The following is a 17,762-nucleotide window of genomic DNA, read 5'->3' on the forward strand; positions in this document are numbered from 1 at the left end:
ATGTCACACAATTTCTCTTGTCACACAAGTTCACGAAGAGGCTGTGGACCAAGAAGATAATTTTTAAGACTTTTAACTGAAGCTTTGCCGAGCTCTTCAATGTTTGAGGAAAAAGAAGGCAAAATGAACTTGGCTCTCAATAGTACTGCTATGAATTGATGGTTATCTCGTCACTGAGAGGCTGGGCTCTATAATAATTTATTACATCTATATCATTGTTTTACAGTATATGGTGGGACAGGTATTTGTCATAGTCTCATTGTTTTCACGCACTGTCAAATTTTTTTTTTTCCTAACCTTGAGACAGATGTGGAAGTAAAATTGGACATTGGTAGCCCGGGAGGGAGGCATATTGGGTCTGTTATGTCTTAGGCCCTAGGGAAGAAGAGATTGTTTTGGATACTGTGTGACCTCGCTTCGCGATAGCTGCCTGCAGTAAGTTTCGCAGACCCTGAAGAAAGCTCAGACCTTGGAGAGGCAGACGGCGGAACAAAAGGGGGGGGGGGGACCACCTGCAGGGAGAGATTCGAAGCTGCGCCAACTGGTGCACAGCGAGTTATAGCTTTATAGAATAGTTGTGGCAAACAATATATAGCAAGCTATGCGGTAGTGCAAATGTATAAGTAATTATGTTAATCATATTAATCATATGTTAACCATGTATTTGCAGTGATTTAATAACAGTACGTCAATGTGTTAATCATTAATCAATGGAACACCCAAACATTAATAGTGATTCAATGTCATGTAATCAATATCTATATACATATCTCAAGTAGGAGCCTAGCAGTTGAGACATATTCTGGTAAACTGAGCTAGATGGGTGGATTTTACCTTGCCACCAAGGTGAACCAATAGAGCAGGAGAATTGTGTTTGTTATATGTTTGAGCTCAGTTTGTTGGTCTTTTGTGACCAATCAGGATTTAGACACCCTTATTGGGAATTGGGAGTTATGGTTTATCAGCTGGTTGCTCTGTGAGCTCCGGGTGACTTGGTACCAAGTGCCAGAGTGTGACGGGAGGCTTTGCTGGATTGCTGGAATAAAAGAGATTTCCTTTACTCACCAAACTGAGAGGTCCGACTTTTATTCTAAGTGTTATATTTAAAATTTTTCTACCACACTCTCTAACTCCTGTTTGGACCCCAGAGCATCTGCCACTCATGACCCGTCACTGCTTTGGCCACCAGCTTCTCTCTGTATTCCAGCCCAAACTTATCCAGACATAGAATAGAATAGAATAGCTACTTCATTGTCATTCAGAACATACACCGGTTAGTGCACATCAGAGCAAAATTACGGTGCATTGACTCATCATCGGCCCAGTAGAGTGTATATAAAAAAAATTAAAGCGGAATTAACATAGAATATGCATAAAAATATATGAACAGCACTATAGCAGCAAACACCAGTGTACATCACCGTTTCAGACATATTGCACTAGACTATTAAAAAGAAGCAGCTCTTGAAAGTGACGTGTGAATGGATGGAGAGAGGCGGAGTGTGTGTGTGTGTAGGGGGGGCTGCTATGAGTTATTGAGAGTTCAGGAGTCTAATGGCTTGAGGAATGAAACTATTATAGATTCTGACTGTCCTGGTCCTGATGCTGCAAAGCCTCTTCCCAGAGGGCAGCAGGGCGAACAGTCCGTGGTGGGGGTGGGCGGAGTCTCTGATGATGTCACGGGCTCTGCTGAGACAGTGTTTGTGCGCAATGTCCTGGATGGATAGAAGAGAAGTCCCGATGACCCTCTCTGCAGTCCTCACCACTCTCTGCAGCCATTTCCTGTCTGAGGTTTTCGAGCTGCCAAACCAGTTGGAGATGCAGCTGGTCAGCACGCTCTCTATGGTGCCTCCGTAGAAGGTGCTGAGGATGGGAGAGGAAAGCTCTCTTCATCCGGTGCAGGAAGTGCAAACGCTGCTGAGCCCGTTTAACCGGTGATGATAGTGTTTGGTGACCAGTCCAGACTGTCAGTTATCTGCACCCCCAGGAATCTGACACTGCTGACCACCTCCACAGCACTGTTGTCAGTGACGAGTGCTGAATGACTGGGCTGTTTCCTCCTGAAGTCCATGATCATCTCCTTGGTCTTCTCCACATTCAGGATCAGGCTGTTGTCACTGCACCATCCCACCAGTCTCTTCACCTCCTCTCTATAGGGCAGGTCGTCGCTGTTCCTAATGAGACCCACTAATCTACTTTGGATTAAGCCTGAACACCACCTCTCACCCCCCCATCACAGACGCCCCGCCATAACACTGCCTTAATATATTACCTGCACTGAAGCCCGTTTGGAGTGAGGTGTTTCAGTGCTGCTCCGGTCTCCTCCCACAGTCCAAAGGCGTTCAGGGTTGGCTGACTGGTGTCTCTGAATTGGCCCTGTACTTGAGTGAGTGTGGCTGTGTGAGTGTGTGTGCCCTGCGGTATGTTGGTTCCCCCCAGGGTTGGTTCCCACCTGCGCCCATTGTTCCTGGATAGGCAATTCTATATTATTCTATTATGAATTTATACTTAGTTACATCAAAGGCATTTTGGTAGCTTGCAAACCCTACAGACTATTTACAAGGTAATAAAACTGTTACATACATGTAAATGCGTGTGCAGATTTGTCTCGAATTGAAAATGTCACAGCAGGCAGCCCTGTGAACCTCTGAAATATATGTAAATAAGCGGGAAACCTTTTCCTGCCACTGAATTAGCTTTCATTAGTGTGTCATTCAGGCCACACACTGGTTTTTGTTAAATTTGCCAGACAAAAAATAAAGATCAGGCTAAATAAAGATGCGACTCAGAAATGCCTGAGTGATTCGGTGTCCAAGGCCTGTGAGATACTGGCACCATATCCAAGGGGCCCCATCGCGGGGACCCAGATAAACAGCTTTTGGAAATAGATTCATGCATTTCATCTAACTCAGTACAGAAAATCACCTCCAGACATCCAGACAGGACATCACGGGCCGTGCTGCATTTAATCGTAAGCTTGTTAAGGTATAGAGGCCTTCATAAATGTCGAGGTTTGCAGGAACAATGAGGTCAATCCTCTTTGAAAGCTGCCAGCTGGGAAAGTATGTTGGATGATTGAACAAGACACACAGTAATAACTGCTTAAACAAGCTGATTTATCAATCTGTTTTATAATAATACACTCGTCCTTCCTGAATTACCCCTCACCCTGTTGAATACAGTGATCTGATGCCCATTGCTAATGGTAGGGGGTGCAGCACTTGATACTCACAGGATGCTAATTCATTGCATGGAGATTTCGGATCACTTACATTTTCTTCATATTGTGTGCGGTAAGTGCAATAACCAGAGGAAACCTGGTAATCTACTCAAACATGTCTATGTCTGATTTAGAGTCAAGGCAAGAGAAAATGTTATTTACTGATTTTCAAAGTGTTTTCTCATCGGTAACACTTTATAAGCACAAATAACGTAGTATTATGCTGTTACTTATGAATCAATTAACCACAAACTAAGTCATAGTCAGCAGCTTGATTTTGTCCGTAAATATGACCGCTGCACACGCTGCATCTAACCGCTGCTGTCGTGGATTTTTAATTTCGCCGGCAGGAAACGGCAACATCACGTTCATCTAAAACTTCAGCGGCGCGATGTCTGTTCCTGCAAAATATATGGATGATTTATGGTTCATAATATTATTATTATTTTTTTTTTACTATGAAAGAATGCAAATGACTGCTAGTTACAAACTTGCATAAAAAGATATGTCCCTTTAAAATGGAGTAATTATATTTTATATCGCGCATATATCCGCTTTCTTATAATTTAATTCTGATCCTATTTTATTTAGTAATCTGCGTCACTGAAAAGTACACACTGTTTCCGGAATGATCGCTTTGCAGTGAATTGACGTGTCCAGTGGAGGTAAGAAATATGGTAGCAGCTTGATAGAGAGACATTATAATTGACTACAGTCACTGTATAGAATGTTAAACTGCAATAGATAATGAATCCAATGGTGGATTGTCAATGGGTGTCTGTGTATATTTTTACACGTCTGTTATTAATGATAATGCATGCAGATAAATTTAGTGGCTTTTGCCAGCCGGGCGTGGGAGGGGTTCAGTATCTATCTATGTATCAATTTATCTGAGTAACAGATAAGTGGGGGCAGAGGAGTAAAGGTGCATGGGCACATGCCCCCTCTGTCAGAAGGAGGCGTAACCATATCTTTTACAGTGGGGTGGGGGTGGCAAGGGTGTCTGGGCACCTGCCCGTTCTGTCCGAAGGGGGCATAACCATATCTTTTACAGAGGGGTGGGGGTGGCAAGGGTGCCTGGGTTCCTGCCCGTTCTATCTGACGGGGGCATAACCAGACCTTTTACAGTGGGGTGGGGGTGGCAAGGCTGCCTGGGCTCCTGCCCGTTTTGTCTGACGGGGGCATAACCAGACATTTTACAGTGGGGTGGGGGAGGCAAGGCTGCCTGGGCTCCTGCCCGTTCTGTCTGACGGGGGCATAACCAGACCATTTACAGTGGGGAGGGGGTGGCAAGGCTGCCTGGGCTCCTGCCCGTTCTGTCTGACGGGGGCATAACCAGACCATTTACAGTGGGGAGGGGGTGGCAAGGCTGCCTGGGCTCCTGCCCGTTCTGTCTGACGGGGGCATAACCAGACCATTTACAGTGGGGAGGGGGTGGCAAGGCTGCCTGGGCTCCTGCCCGTTCTGTCTGACGGGGGCATAACCAGACCTTTTACAGTGGGGTGGGGGAGGCAAGGCTGCCTGGGCACCTGCCGGTTCTCCCCGACGGGGGATTAATCAGACCTTTTTCAGTGGGGTGGGGGTGGCAAGGGTGCCTGGGCACCAGCCTCTTCTGTCCGATGGGGCAGCAACCAGAGCTTTTACAGTGGGGTGGGGTTGGCAAGGCTGTCTGGGCACCTTGCCTTTCTGTCCGACGGGGCAGCTACCAGAGCTTTTACAGTTGGGTGGGAGTGGCAAGGCTGCCTGGGCACCTGCCCGTTTTGTCCGACGGGGCAGCAAACATACCGTTTACAATGGGGTGGGGGTGGCAAGGCTGCCTGGGCACCTACCTCTTGTGTCCGACGGGGCAGCTACCAGAGCTTTTTCAGTGGGGCGTGGGTGGGAAGGGTGCCTGGGCACCTACCTCTTGTGTCCGATGGGGCAGCTATCAGACCTTTTACAATGAGGTAGGGGTGGCAAGGCTGCCTGGGCAGCCTCCGTTCTGTCCGACGGGGCTATAAATAGAACTTTTGCAGTGGGGTGGGGGTGGCAAGGCTGCCTGGGCACCTGCCTGTTCTCTCCGACGGGGGAGCAAGCAGACTTTTTACTGTGGGGTGGGCGTGTCAAGGCTGCCTGGGCACCTACCTGTTCTGTCCAACGGGGGAGCAACCAGAATTTTTTACAGTGGGGTGGGGGTGGCAAGGCTGCCTGGGCACCTTGCCTTTCTGTCCGACGGGGCAGCTACCAGAATTTTAATAGTCCGGTGAGGGTGGCAAGGGTGCCTGGGCACCAGCCTCTTCTGTCCGATGGGGCAGCAACCAGACCTTTTACAGCGGGGTGGAGGTGGCAAGAGTGCCTGGAAACCTGCCCTTTCTTTATGACGGGGGCATAACCAGAATTTTTTTCAGTGTGGTGGGGGTGGCAAGGCTGCCTGGGCACCTGCCCCTTCTGTCGAACGGGTCAGCAACCAGAGCTTTTACAGAGGGGTGGGGATGCCAATGCTGACTGGGCACCTGCCCGTTCTGTCCGATGGGGGAGCAAGCAGACCTTTTACTGTGGGGTGGGGGTGGCAAGAGTGCCAGGGAACCTGCCCTTTCTGTATGACGGGGGCACAACCAGAATTTTTTACAGTGGGGTAGGGGTGGCAAGGCTGCCTGGGATCCTGCCCTTTCTGTATGACGGGGGCATAACCAGAATTTTTTACAGTGGGGTGGGGGTGGCAAGGGTGGCTGGGCACCTACCTCTTGTGTCCGACGGGGCAGCAAACAGATCTTTTACTGTGGGGTGGGGGGTGGCAAGGCTTCCTGGGCACCTGCCCCTTCTGTCCGACTGGGCAGCTACCAGAACTTTTACAGTGGGGTGGGGGTGGCAAGGCTGCCTGGGCACCTGCCCGTTCTGTCTGACGAGGCAGCTACCAGAGCTTTTACAGTGGGGTGGGGGTGGCAAGGGTGCCTGGACACCTGCCCGTTCGGTTCGACGGGGCAACATCCAGACCTTTTACAGTGGGGTGGGGGGTGGCAAGGCTGCCTGGGCACCTGCCCGTTCTGTCCGACAAGGCAACAACCAGACCTTTTACAGTGGGGTGGGGGTGGCAAGGCTGCCTGGGCACCTGCCCGTTCTGTCCGACAAGGCAACAACCAGACCTTTTACAGTGGGGTGGGGGGTGGCAAGGGTGCCTGGACACCTGCCCGTTCGGTTCGACGGGGCAACATCCAGACCTTTTACAGTGGGGTGGGGGTGGCAAGGGTGCCTGGGAACCTGCCCTTTCTTTATGACGGGGGCATAACCAGAATTTTTTACAGTGGGGTGGGGGTGGCAAGGGTGGCTGGGCACCTACCTCTTGTGTCCGACGGGGCAGCAAACAGATCTTTTACTGTGGGGTGGGGGTGGCAAGGCTTCCTGGGCACCTGCCCGTTCTGTCTGACGAGGCAGCTACCAGAGCTTTTACAGTGGGGTGGGGGGTGGCAAGGCTGCCTGGGCACCTGCCCGTTCTGTCTGACGAGGCAGCTACCAGAGCTTTTACAGTGGGGTGGGGGTGGCAAGGGTGCCTGGACACCTGCCCGTTCGGTTCGACGGGGCAACATCCAGACCTTTTACAGTGGGGTGGGGGTGGCAAGGCTGCCTGGGCACCTGCCCGTTCTGTCTGACGAGGCAGCTACCAGAGCTTTTACAGTGGGGTGGGGGTGGCAAGGGTGCCTGGACACCTGCCCGTTCGGTTCGACGGGGCAACATCCAGACCTTTTACAGTGGGGTGGGGGTGGCAAGGCTGCCTGGGCACCTGCCCGTTCTGTCCGACAAGGCAACAACCAGACCTTTTACAGTGGGGTGGGGGTGGCAAGGCTGCCTGGGCACCTGCCCGTTCTGTCCGACAAGGCAACAACCAGACCTTTTACAGTGGGGTGGGGGTGGCAAGGGTGCCTGGGCACCTGCCCGTTCGGTTCGACGGGGCAACATCCAGACCTTTTACAGTGGGGTGGGGGTGGCAAGGCTGCCTGGGCACCTGCCCGTTCGTTCGACGGGGCAACATCCAGACCTTTTACAGTGGGGTGGGGGTGGCAAGGCTGCCTGGGCACCTGCCCGTTCTGTCCGACAAGGCAACAACCAGACCTTTTACAGTGTGGTGGGGGTGGCAAGGTTGCCTGGGAATCTGGCCTTTCTGTATGACCGGGGCATAACCAGAATTTTTTACAGTGGGGTGGGGGTGGCAAGGCTGCCTGGGCACCTGCCCGTTCTGTCTGACGGGGGCATAACCATAATTTTTTACAGTGGGGTGGGGGTGGCAAGGCTGCCTGGGCACCTGCCCGTTCTGTCTGACGGGGGCATAACCAGACCTTTTACAGTGAGATGGGGGTGGCAAGTGTGTCTGGGCACCTTGCCTTTCTGTCCGACGGGGCAGCTACCAGGATTTTTTACAGTGGGGTGGGGGTGGCAAAGCTGCCTGGGCACCTGCCGGTTCTCCCCGACGGGGGATTAATCAGACCTTTTACTGTGGGGTGGGGGTGGTAAGGCTGCTTGGGCACCTGCCGGTTCTCCCCGACGGGGGATTAATCACACCTTTTACTGTGGGGTGGGGGTGGCAAGGGTGTCTGGGCACCTTGCCTTTCTGTCCGACGGGGCAGCTACCAGAGCTTTTACAGTGGGTTGAGGGTGGCAAGGGTGCCTGGGCACCAACCTCTTCTGTCCGATGGGGCAGCAACCAGACCTTTAACAGTGGGGTGGGGGTGGCAAGAGTGCCTGGGAACCTGCCCTTTCTGTATGACGGGAGCATAACCAGAATTTTTTACAGTGGGCTGGGGGTGGCAAGGCTGTCTGGGAACCTGCCCTTTATGTATGACGGGGGCATAACCAGAATTTTTTTCAGTGTGGTGGGGGTGGCAAGGCTGCCTGGGCACCTGCCCCTTCTATCGAACGGGGCAGCAACCAGAGCTTTTACAGTGGGGTGGGGGTGGTAAGGTTGCCTGGGCACTTGCCCGTTCTGTCCGATGGGGCAGCAAGCAGATCTTCCACAGTGGGGTGGGGGTGGCAAGGCTGCCTGGGCACCTGCCTGTTGTGTCCGACGGGGCAGCAACAAGACCTTTTACAGTGGGGTGGGGGTTCCAATGCTGACTGGGCACCTGCCAGTTCTGTCCGACGGGGGAGCAAGCAGACCTTTTACAGTGGGGTGGGGGTGGCAAGGCTGCCTGGGCACCTGCCAGTTCTCCCCGACGGGGGAGTAATCAGACCTTTTACAGTGGGGTGGGGGTGGCAAGGCTGCCTGGGCACCTGCCAGTTCTCCCCGACGGGGGAGCAAGCAGACCTTTTACAGTGGGGTGGGGGTGGCAAGGCTTCCTGGGCACCTGCCCGTTCTGTCCGACGAGGGAGCAAGCAGACCTTTTACTGTGGGGTGGGGGTGGCAAGGGTGCCTGGGAACCTTCCCTTTCTGTATGACGGGGGCATAACCAGATTTTTTTACAGTGGCGTGGGGGTGGTAAGGCTGCCTGGGATCCTGCCCTTTCTGTTTGACGGGGGCATAACCAGAATTTTTTACAGTGGGGTAGGGGTGGCAAGGCTGCCTGGGATCCTGCCCTTTCTGTATGACGGGGGCATAACCAGAATTTTTTACAATGGGGTGGGGGTGGCAAGGCTGCCTGGGCACCTGCCCCTTCTGTCCGATGGGGCAGCAAACAGACCTTTTACAGTTGTGTTGCGGTGGCAAGGCTGCCTGGGCACCTACCTCTTGTGTCCGATGGGGCAGCTATCAGACCTTTTACAGTGGGGTGGGGGTGGCAAGTGTGTCTGGGCACCTGTCCGTTCTCCCCGACGAGGGAGTAACCAGAACTTTTACAGTGGGGTGGGTGTGACAAGGCTGCCTGGGCACCAACCTCTTCTGTCCGACGGGGCAACAACCAGACCTTTTACAAGTGGGGTGGGGGGGTAAGAGTGCCTGGGATACTTCCCTTTATGTATGATGGGGGCATAAGCAGATTTTTTTAAAGTAGGGTGGGGGTGGCAAGGCTGCCTGGTAACCTGCCCTTTATCTATGATGGGGGCATAACCAGAATTTTTTACAGTGTGGTGGGGGTGTCAAGGCTGCCTGGGAACCTGCCCGTTCTGTCCGATGGGGCAACAAGCAGACCTTCCACAGTGGGGTGGGGGTGGCAAGGGAGACTGGGCACTTGCCTGTTCTGTCCGATGGGGCAACAAGCAGACCTTCCACAGTGGGGTGGGGGTGGCAAGGCAGCCTGGGCACCTGCCTCTTCTGTCCGACGGGGCAGCAACCAGACTGTTAACAGTGCAGTGGGGGTGGCAAGGCTGCCTGGGCACCTGCCCGTTTTGTCCGACAGGGCAGCCAACATACCGTTTACAATGGGGTGGGGGTGGCAAGGCTGCCTGGGAACCAACCTCTTCTGTTCGATGGTCCAGCAAGCAGACCTTTTACTGTGGGTTGGGGGTAGCAAGGGTGTCTGGGCACCTACCTCTTGTGTCCGACGGGGCAAGTACCAGATATTTTAAAGTGGGGTGGGGGTGGCAAGGCTGCCTGGGCACCTGTCCGTTTTGTCCGATGGGGAGCAACCAGACCTATTACTGGGGGGTGGGGGTGGCAAGGGTGCTAATTTTTTAACAAAACAAATTTCATTATTTATTGAAATATATTAATAATAATTTTATTTATTTTAATCCACTGAAGCAGAATAGTAACAGGACATAATTATATTTTCCAGTGTTTTTTCGGTCTGTTATGTCTCCAGTTAAATGATTATTATACACATTGATTGACAGTCATTGTGTCAGTTATGTTCAGCTGCAGTAATACAGTGAATTTAACTTAATCCAGCAGACTGTGGTTTCATTATATCACTCAGTTATGCTTTGGGTGACGCTGAAGCAGGACATTAATAGGACAGAACAGAAAGCCTTTATTGTCACTGTACAGGGAGGAAATACAGTAAATGGACATAAATACATAAAATGTACATATACAGGAAAAGGGGATAGCCCCCCCAGGATTACATTTAATTACATTTTAGTCAGAGAAAAAAACATATTAAACTATATTTTTGATGTTATTCAGCTCACTAAAAACAGTCATTTATTTTTTGTCAAACACACAGTCCTGTGCAAAAGTCTTAGTCAGTCCAAAGAAATGTTTAAAGCTGTTTATCTGGGTAGCAAGTGTACTTTGGCTTAGAACAAAAAAGCACAATTTAACATTAGAACAAATTAAGAGTAACAATAAAAACTAGCAACACACTTTGGCATCATTTTTTTTTGCACAGTTCTGTACATTTCAGAGTGAAAAGGATTATAAAGGTTAAAAAGCAGAGATTTTACCTTTTTGCAGGAGAACCAGCAACACGTCACAGTGACACTGAGGAGTTTATATTAACATAAAACCCTGGATAGAGGGACTCAGTGAATGAGGAGGTGAATCTGTGCAGGAGGGTCAGTCCATCAGAGGAGACTCTGTAGAAGGACAGAGCACCAGCCCCCCAGTCCAGATACACTCCTACTCTGCGGGAGCCTGAGGGCTTTATGGGTATGAGAGTCTGTTTCTTATTGTGCCAGACAGAGTAACTGTCAGTATCACAGTACAGACTCCATGACTTGTCATTGTATCCAAGCTCACAGTCACTCCCTCCTTTCCTCCTGATCCCTTTATAAGTCACTCCTATCCAGGCTGCATCTCCATCCCACTCAGCCTCCCAGTAACAGCGGCCAGTCAGACTCTCTCTGCACAGAACTTGGTGGATGCTGTCAAATCTCTCTGGATGATCAGGATATGGCTGCTTTGCCCCCCATTTCACCTTCCTGTTCCCCCCTGACAGAGACAGGCGTCTGTTTGCTGTGTTGGGGTCCAGCGTCAGCTGGCAGGAGTCTGTAGGCAGGAGGAAGAATTATTAATCCCATCAGGCAGCCTGTACTTTATGTTTCTGTACGATATAAAAACAGCACAGCTTCCCCTAACGAAGCGGGAACTGAAGTTTATGAAACATAAAGTGGGCGCGCGAAGAGCCGCCAAAATGGGGCGCGAGCTAAACTAACAGCTTAATTAATTTAATTAAAAAATGACAAAGCAGCGACATTCATCAGACATATTCATCACAAGCATATTTACCACAAAACGGCACCAGAGATCAATACTAAAGTCAGTGTCTTTCCTTCTAACTGCTAATTCCGGCGCGTGCGGCTTGAAAATGGCCATTAATAACAGAATATTTAAGTAACATTATTACATGTTTAAAGTGATATTTAATAAACATTTGGACCTGGATTCTGATATAAACGATGATTCCGGCACAGATCGTGTATCATAAAAAACAGGATGGTTCTCATTAATTAAGAAAAATATTGCTCTTAAAAAACGGGATTGTTATCACATTAATTCGGAAAAACATAATTAATTTTTCCCAGATGAATGCAATACGCTTCCATAGAGAACCGCTTACCGCGCGCGTGACTGTAGATGCGGCGCCGCTGCCGCGAGGTGTGAGCCCCGCATCTCGCGCACGCACGCGGCCGCTCTAATCTGTTAACATGGGCGCCGAAATGAAATTTGATATTTTCCGCCGCACATCCAATACGTCCCGGGTGCAAAATTCTTTTAGCGCCGTGGATCAGGAGAACTTTTTAATATTCATGAGCGAAGCCCTACATGATTGCCTGGCTGATTATTATTTATGAAATAATTCAGCTCAAGAGCTGTGTGGTTATTAGCACAAGGAGATGAATTAGGTGTGTTAAATGAGGGGAAACCCAAAAATGTGCAGGACAGGATTTGGGCTCCTCTGGATTAATGGATTCAGTGACCAATCAGTAATATTTTCTCATGAATATTAATGAATGTTACAGAACCACCCTGTTAAAATGCAAATTCACTCACTGCCTACAGGTGCCGTCTTAGGACAATACTAACAAATCTCACACAGAAAACACACACTCACGGCATCCGCAAAAAGAACAAATGCAAAGGATTATTTTTTTGTGAAATTAAACATGTATAACTAATTCAGAATATATTTTAACCATCCTACGCTCCCACACAAACACAAAGATAATACAAGCAGCTATAAAGCATTTGTAAAAAATATTGTTAAAAACGATTAAATGAATTGATAGTGTTTTTGGTGATGATTCTGATATTTTGTTTCTCGTTTCGATGTTTGTCTAAAATGACATTAAACTCACCTAAACTCAAACATGGAAATCCATCTACACACAGTGCAAAAAGCCACACTCATCACAACAATTGTGTGAATACAACCATAACATAGTATTCATAGTATAATTAATAAAAACATGCAAACACACTTACATTTCTGTAAGCCTGGTCTGGTCCTGCACTCTCCACCGTGATCCACACTATAGGAGAAGCAGAATGACATAGTACTGCTGTATCCATTTATTAATTGGTGCCTCTTCTTCACATACATGCATAAGTATCTGTAGCGTGTCAGACACACACTCTGTACTCACTGCAGCTTCTCCAGTTTACAGTTGGGATCCTCCAGTACAGCAGAGAGCAGCTTCACTCCTGAGTCTCCTGGGTGATTGTAGCTCAGGTCCAGCTCTCTCAGGTGTGAGGGGTTTGACCTCAGAGCTGAAGCCAAGGAAGAACAGCCTTCTTCTGTGACTCTACAGCCTGACAGTCTGCAGAGAGACAGACAAAAGCTCCCCAGTAAATAAGATCACCTCACCATTACAAGCATTACTTTTAAGCAAAAGTGACTCCTCTAATAAATATTTCAATAATCACGCAAAATTAACATCTTTTGAACATTTTATAAGAACCTATACTTCTCAGAACAAGAACCAGACCCAGTTGATATAGAATCATTTTTAAATAATCTAGACTTACCCATATTAACCAATGAAACAGCAGATGCCCTTGATGCCAGAGGTGGAGATTTCAGGTCCAGAGAGTACAAATCCAGACCAAGATTTTGTTTCAACAAACCAGTTGAATATAAAGAGTCACAGTCAGAGACTCAACTGGTTTGTTGAAACAAAATCTTGGTCTGGATTTGTACTCCCTACACCTGAAATCTCCACCTCTGCTTGATGCACCATTAACATCAGAAGAACTCCATAAGGTCCTGTGGAAATCTATACACATTTTTGGGACATATTTTCTCCACTCTTCAATTGACTGGTAAGAGAAATTAAACATGCATCACAAATCCCATCAAACATGAGTGCAGTGATCATTACAGTGTTATTGAGACCTGATAAACACCCAACACAACCCTCCAGTTACCGGCCATTACAGTGTTATTGAGACCTGATAAAGACCTGTAAGGACATAAAACTTATAGGTCCTGCAGGCCCCAACTCTGATCAGCCTGCATCAGTCTATTTCAGAGCTCCGCTGACCCAGGCAAGACTGGACTCAACTCTTCAAACCACCCCTTTTAAGGAAGGCAAAGGCCTGCCGGCTCCTGAGAGACTGGATAGGAATAACTGGAGCAACACAGAAGAAGCAAGACCTTTCACCCCCCGGAGTGACCGGAGTTCCATAGTCAATTCACAGCAACAACAGCTGTCAGTCTTCATACACTGACACCTTTTCCACTATAAACAGGATAACTCACCACACATAGATGTTAGGGACAAATACACGCATGTTTGCTCTCGTTTGAATGACATATAATATGTTCCTAGGCACCGGGCATAGTCCCTGAGATGCTCACATGGTACGACAATGGGCGGCATTGGCGGAGTCCCTGAGACGAGCCAAAAGTAAACCTCGTACAAACTACCGCAACAAAAGGTGCGCCTTCACAGCCGCTGAGGTTGACACATGTTATGATATGGGCTGCCCCCAGCTGAGCCTCTGAGGTGGACGTACGTGTGGTTCTGGTAAACATCGGCTTAATCTCCGAGGCACCCACATGCTCAGTAATTGGCAGACACTGAGCCTTTGGGGAATTATATAGGTCGAGGGACCCGAATAATCAGAGGCTGACTTTGTCTTAAATGGTGGCGATTTCTGTACCTTTAGGACAAACCCTGTGGAACAAGCCCACGGATCGCCCTGTCGGCCGAGGCGAATCTGGCGGACTCCTTCGGCAGGGGTAAACTAGAGTTGGTAATCTAAAAGACAGTCCAGAAGTAATCTGAACAACATAAACGTCATGACTACAATATACTGAAATAAGGTCATTAATAAAATGGTGTCTGAAATGTGTCTAAAAGAATATTTTGTATATTAAAAAGGGTAAGTAATTCCTAGGAGCGCTTGGAAGGACCGACACGCATTCATAGCCTTCGGCTGCGCCATTGGATTCCGCCATTGGGCCAGTGGGCGGCTCCCTACAGACCCAACACAACCCTCCAGTTACCAGCCACTCTCACTAATGAATACAGACTTGAAAATCATTACAAAAGCTCTCGCCACTCAGTTACAGACAGTCATTCCTACTATAATCCATCCTGATCAGACAGATTTCATCAAGACAAGACATGCCTCGGACAACATCCATAGATTATTTAATTTAGTCAGTACTGCTCAGCATACCCATACTAAAACCATGATTTCATCATTAGATGCAGAAACGGCATCTGACAGTCAGTTGGACATTCCTCTTTAATACATTGCATAGATTTGGCTTCGGAGAGTCTTTCACCCACTGGGTTAAAATACTGTACACCTCACCCAAAGCTGCCGTGTCACAGATGGGATGACATCACCTGCATTCACACTCCGATGGGGAAGACGGCCTGCATGCCCACTCTCTCCTTCACTGTTTGCCATCTTCATAGAAACACTTGTGGCAGCATGTAAAAAGGGAAGGGGTTTCTCTATGACTGGGGTTGGTAGTAGCGTTTGGGGGGGTCAAGGAGTCCGATGTTAGTGGTTTATGGTAATGTATAGTGTGCAGTTTGTTGAATTGGCGGACTACATATCCCATCATCCCCTGCGCACCGCAAAATAACAGTCCATGCTTAGTGTGCTGTTTGGTTTATTTCTTTCTTTATTCAAGGCAATAACTTAGAGCTGTGAGGTACCCACTGTTCTAGTTTTATCCATCGGCCATGGTAAAGGGAGAACTTGGGTAAATCAGCAGTCTCTCACCAGTCTCTCACCAGCTTCCACCCCGGTTGCTGTTTCCTCTGGTCCCTCTGCATATGGGTTCCCTGCGGGAGTGCGCGCCGCCTGGGGAAGGTTCCCTTATAGCCCAGGGTGGAACAGGGGAAGGTCAAGGTTTGGCACAAAGGGGGGGGGAAATAGGTGAGAGGTTGTTTGTTCTTGCTTTTGTGTGAGGTGGGATGTTCTGGGTGAAAGAGCAGCGGATGGCAATGCTTAATGGCCAGCTATTATGATGTGTTCGATGTTAAATGTATGTGTTGTAATGTATGTTAGTACATGAACCTCCAACTGGTTTCCCCTTGTCGTTGGGCTGTCCCAATTAGTTTAATGGGAAGCCGTATATAAGGGCAGGGGATTAGAGTAAAAAGGTGGTTGGTGCTCTTTCTTTTGGTCTAATTGTTTTATTTTTATTTTATTTTTGTTCTTTTTGTCAGCTTGAGGTGAGGCTGGAAGGGCCCCATGAAATAAAGCTACCTTTGTTCTGAGGCCTACTGCGTTTGTGCCTGGTTTCTCCCCACTCGCATGCGGGGTTGTTTGCATTCCCTCAATAAGGCAGGGCCTGTCCAGCTCTTGCCTTTTTCACACAGCAATACGACAGAACAGTGAAATAAATAGAATTCATACTAATAAGTCAACACAAAATTAGTCTCTATGCAGATGATATCTTGCTGTTTTTATGAAACCCTCAATATATGAAATTTTAATTTTATTAATACCTTTTCAAAACATATCAAACTACACAATAAACTGGAAAAAAACACATAATATTCTCACTGCCTGAAGATGCCTGGGATTCAGCTGATCAGGATGGTCCATTTCAGACTGGAAATATCCGGTACTTGGGTATCTACATCTCCCACAGGCTGTCTGACTTGGTTACCCTCAACTACACCCCCTTATTCAAAACAATAGATGAGTCTCCCACTTGAATCAATAAAAATAAAATTACTCGTCCAGAATAATTTCAGAAAAATTCTTTCAAACTCATTAATGTCACATTTTTGCTGGAAAAACAAAAACACAAAATCAAACATTCCACATTACAGAAAAGTAAATCTCAAGGTGGATTACAAGCTCATTTTTCTTAATTATTACTTATCAACTGCAAGACTTAACTAAATGGTCACACTACAGCAGTAACAGCAGCTCATGGTTACAGCAGGAGCAGCTGTACTGTAAAAATCTCAGACATGCAGACTTACTCAAAATGTCATTAAAGAAACAAAACTGCTTTAACAACACAGTGCTGCCATTTCCACAGCACTGACAGCACAGAGGAAAGCCATTAAAATCACTAACTGTACTCTCAGAGCCTGTAAATACACACCAATCTGGAATAATCTGGCCTTCCTACTTCACAATATCACTATTCACTATCACTCACGGGGACAGAAAGGTATTACACATCTCCACCTCCTTTTCAGTAACAGTCATTTCATGACATTCAAAGACTTAATCCATAAATGCGAGTAGAGAATATGCAATTTTTCTAATATTTACTAACTGAATCTAGCATCAGAACCAAAATGGACCTCACACATAATACACTGAATCCTCCTCAGATGAGACAACATTCTGCAACTTAAAAATAAAAAGAAACCTCTAGAATATATAATCCTCCATCTGCGGCAGACACATTGATATTTGTACCAAAAATTAATTGGAATAAGGACCTTATCTTTTCCCCCAGCTCTGATTTCTGGATGGACATCTGCAACAACATATTCACAGTGACAAATACTGGCCTTCAGTTCAGTACAAAGTAATTCACATAAAACATGTGACTCAATATAAAAAGTAGTCAGTACTGATACCTGCTCACAGTGTACAATGGGTGTCACAGGTAATTATCTGCATGCTCTGTTGGCCTGTATATCTGCTCACAGTGCACTATGGGTGTCACAGATAATTATCTGCATGCTCTGTGGGCCTGTATACCTGCTCACAGTGCACCATGGGTGTCACAGATAATGATCTGCATGCTCTGTGGGCCTGTATACCTGCTCACAGTGCACCATGGGTGTCACAGATAATGATCTGCATGCTCTGTGGGCCTGTATACCTGCTCACAGTGCACCATGGGTGTCACAGATAATGATCTGCATGCTCTGTGGGCCTGTATACCTGCTCACAGTGCACCGTGGGTGTCACAGATAATTATCTGCATGCTCTGTGGGCCTGTATACCTGCTCACAATGTACAATGGGTGTCACAGATAATTATCTGCATGCTCTGTGGGCCTGTATACCTGCTCACAGTGCACCATGGGTGTCACAGATAATGATCTGCATGCTCTGTGGGCCTGTATACCTGCTCACAATGTACAATGGGTGTCACAGATAATTATCTGCATGCTCTGTGGGCCTGTATACCTGCTCACAGTGCACCATGGGTGTCACAGATAATGATCTGCATGCTCTGTGGGCCTGTATATCTGCTCACAGTGCACCGTGGGTGTCACAGATAATTATCTGCATGCTCTGTGGGCCTGTATAC

General features: G+C 48.0%; 2 protein-coding genes across 8 annotated transcripts in view; one reads left to right on the forward strand and one right to left on the reverse strand.

Annotated features, from left to right (window-relative positions):
• The window catches only part of LOC125722471 (NACHT, LRR and PYD domains-containing protein 12-like), a 243,911-nt gene that overhangs the window by 129,368 nt on the left and 96,781 nt on the right, over positions 1-17,762 (forward strand). The gene's annotated exons all lie outside the window — the stretch shown is intronic.
• LOC125722475 (protein NLRC3-like) overlaps positions 9,892-17,762 on the reverse strand; it is a 146,668-nt gene continuing 138,797 nt past the window's right edge. For 2 of the 3 annotated variants that reach the window (XM_048998653.1, XM_048998654.1), the window contains 3 exons: positions 12,653-12,826; positions 12,492-12,538; positions 10,127-11,054 (listed from right to left, as the gene is read on the reverse strand). In XM_048998653.1, coding sequence (XP_048854610.1) covers positions 10,537-11,054; positions 12,492-12,538; positions 12,653-12,826 — 739 coding nt within the window. In that variant the 3' untranslated portion in view covers positions 10,127-10,536. Of the gene's footprint in view, positions 11,055-12,491; positions 12,539-12,652; positions 12,827-17,762 lie in introns of all 3 variants that reach the window. The other variant, XM_048998651.1, reaches the window with a different exon arrangement.

Source organism: Brienomyrus brachyistius, unplaced genomic scaffold, assembly GCF_023856365.1.
Source record: "Brienomyrus brachyistius isolate T26 unplaced genomic scaffold, BBRACH_0.4 scaffold39, whole genome shotgun sequence".
NCBI lineage: Eukaryota > Metazoa > Chordata > Actinopteri > Osteoglossiformes > Mormyridae > Brienomyrus > Brienomyrus brachyistius.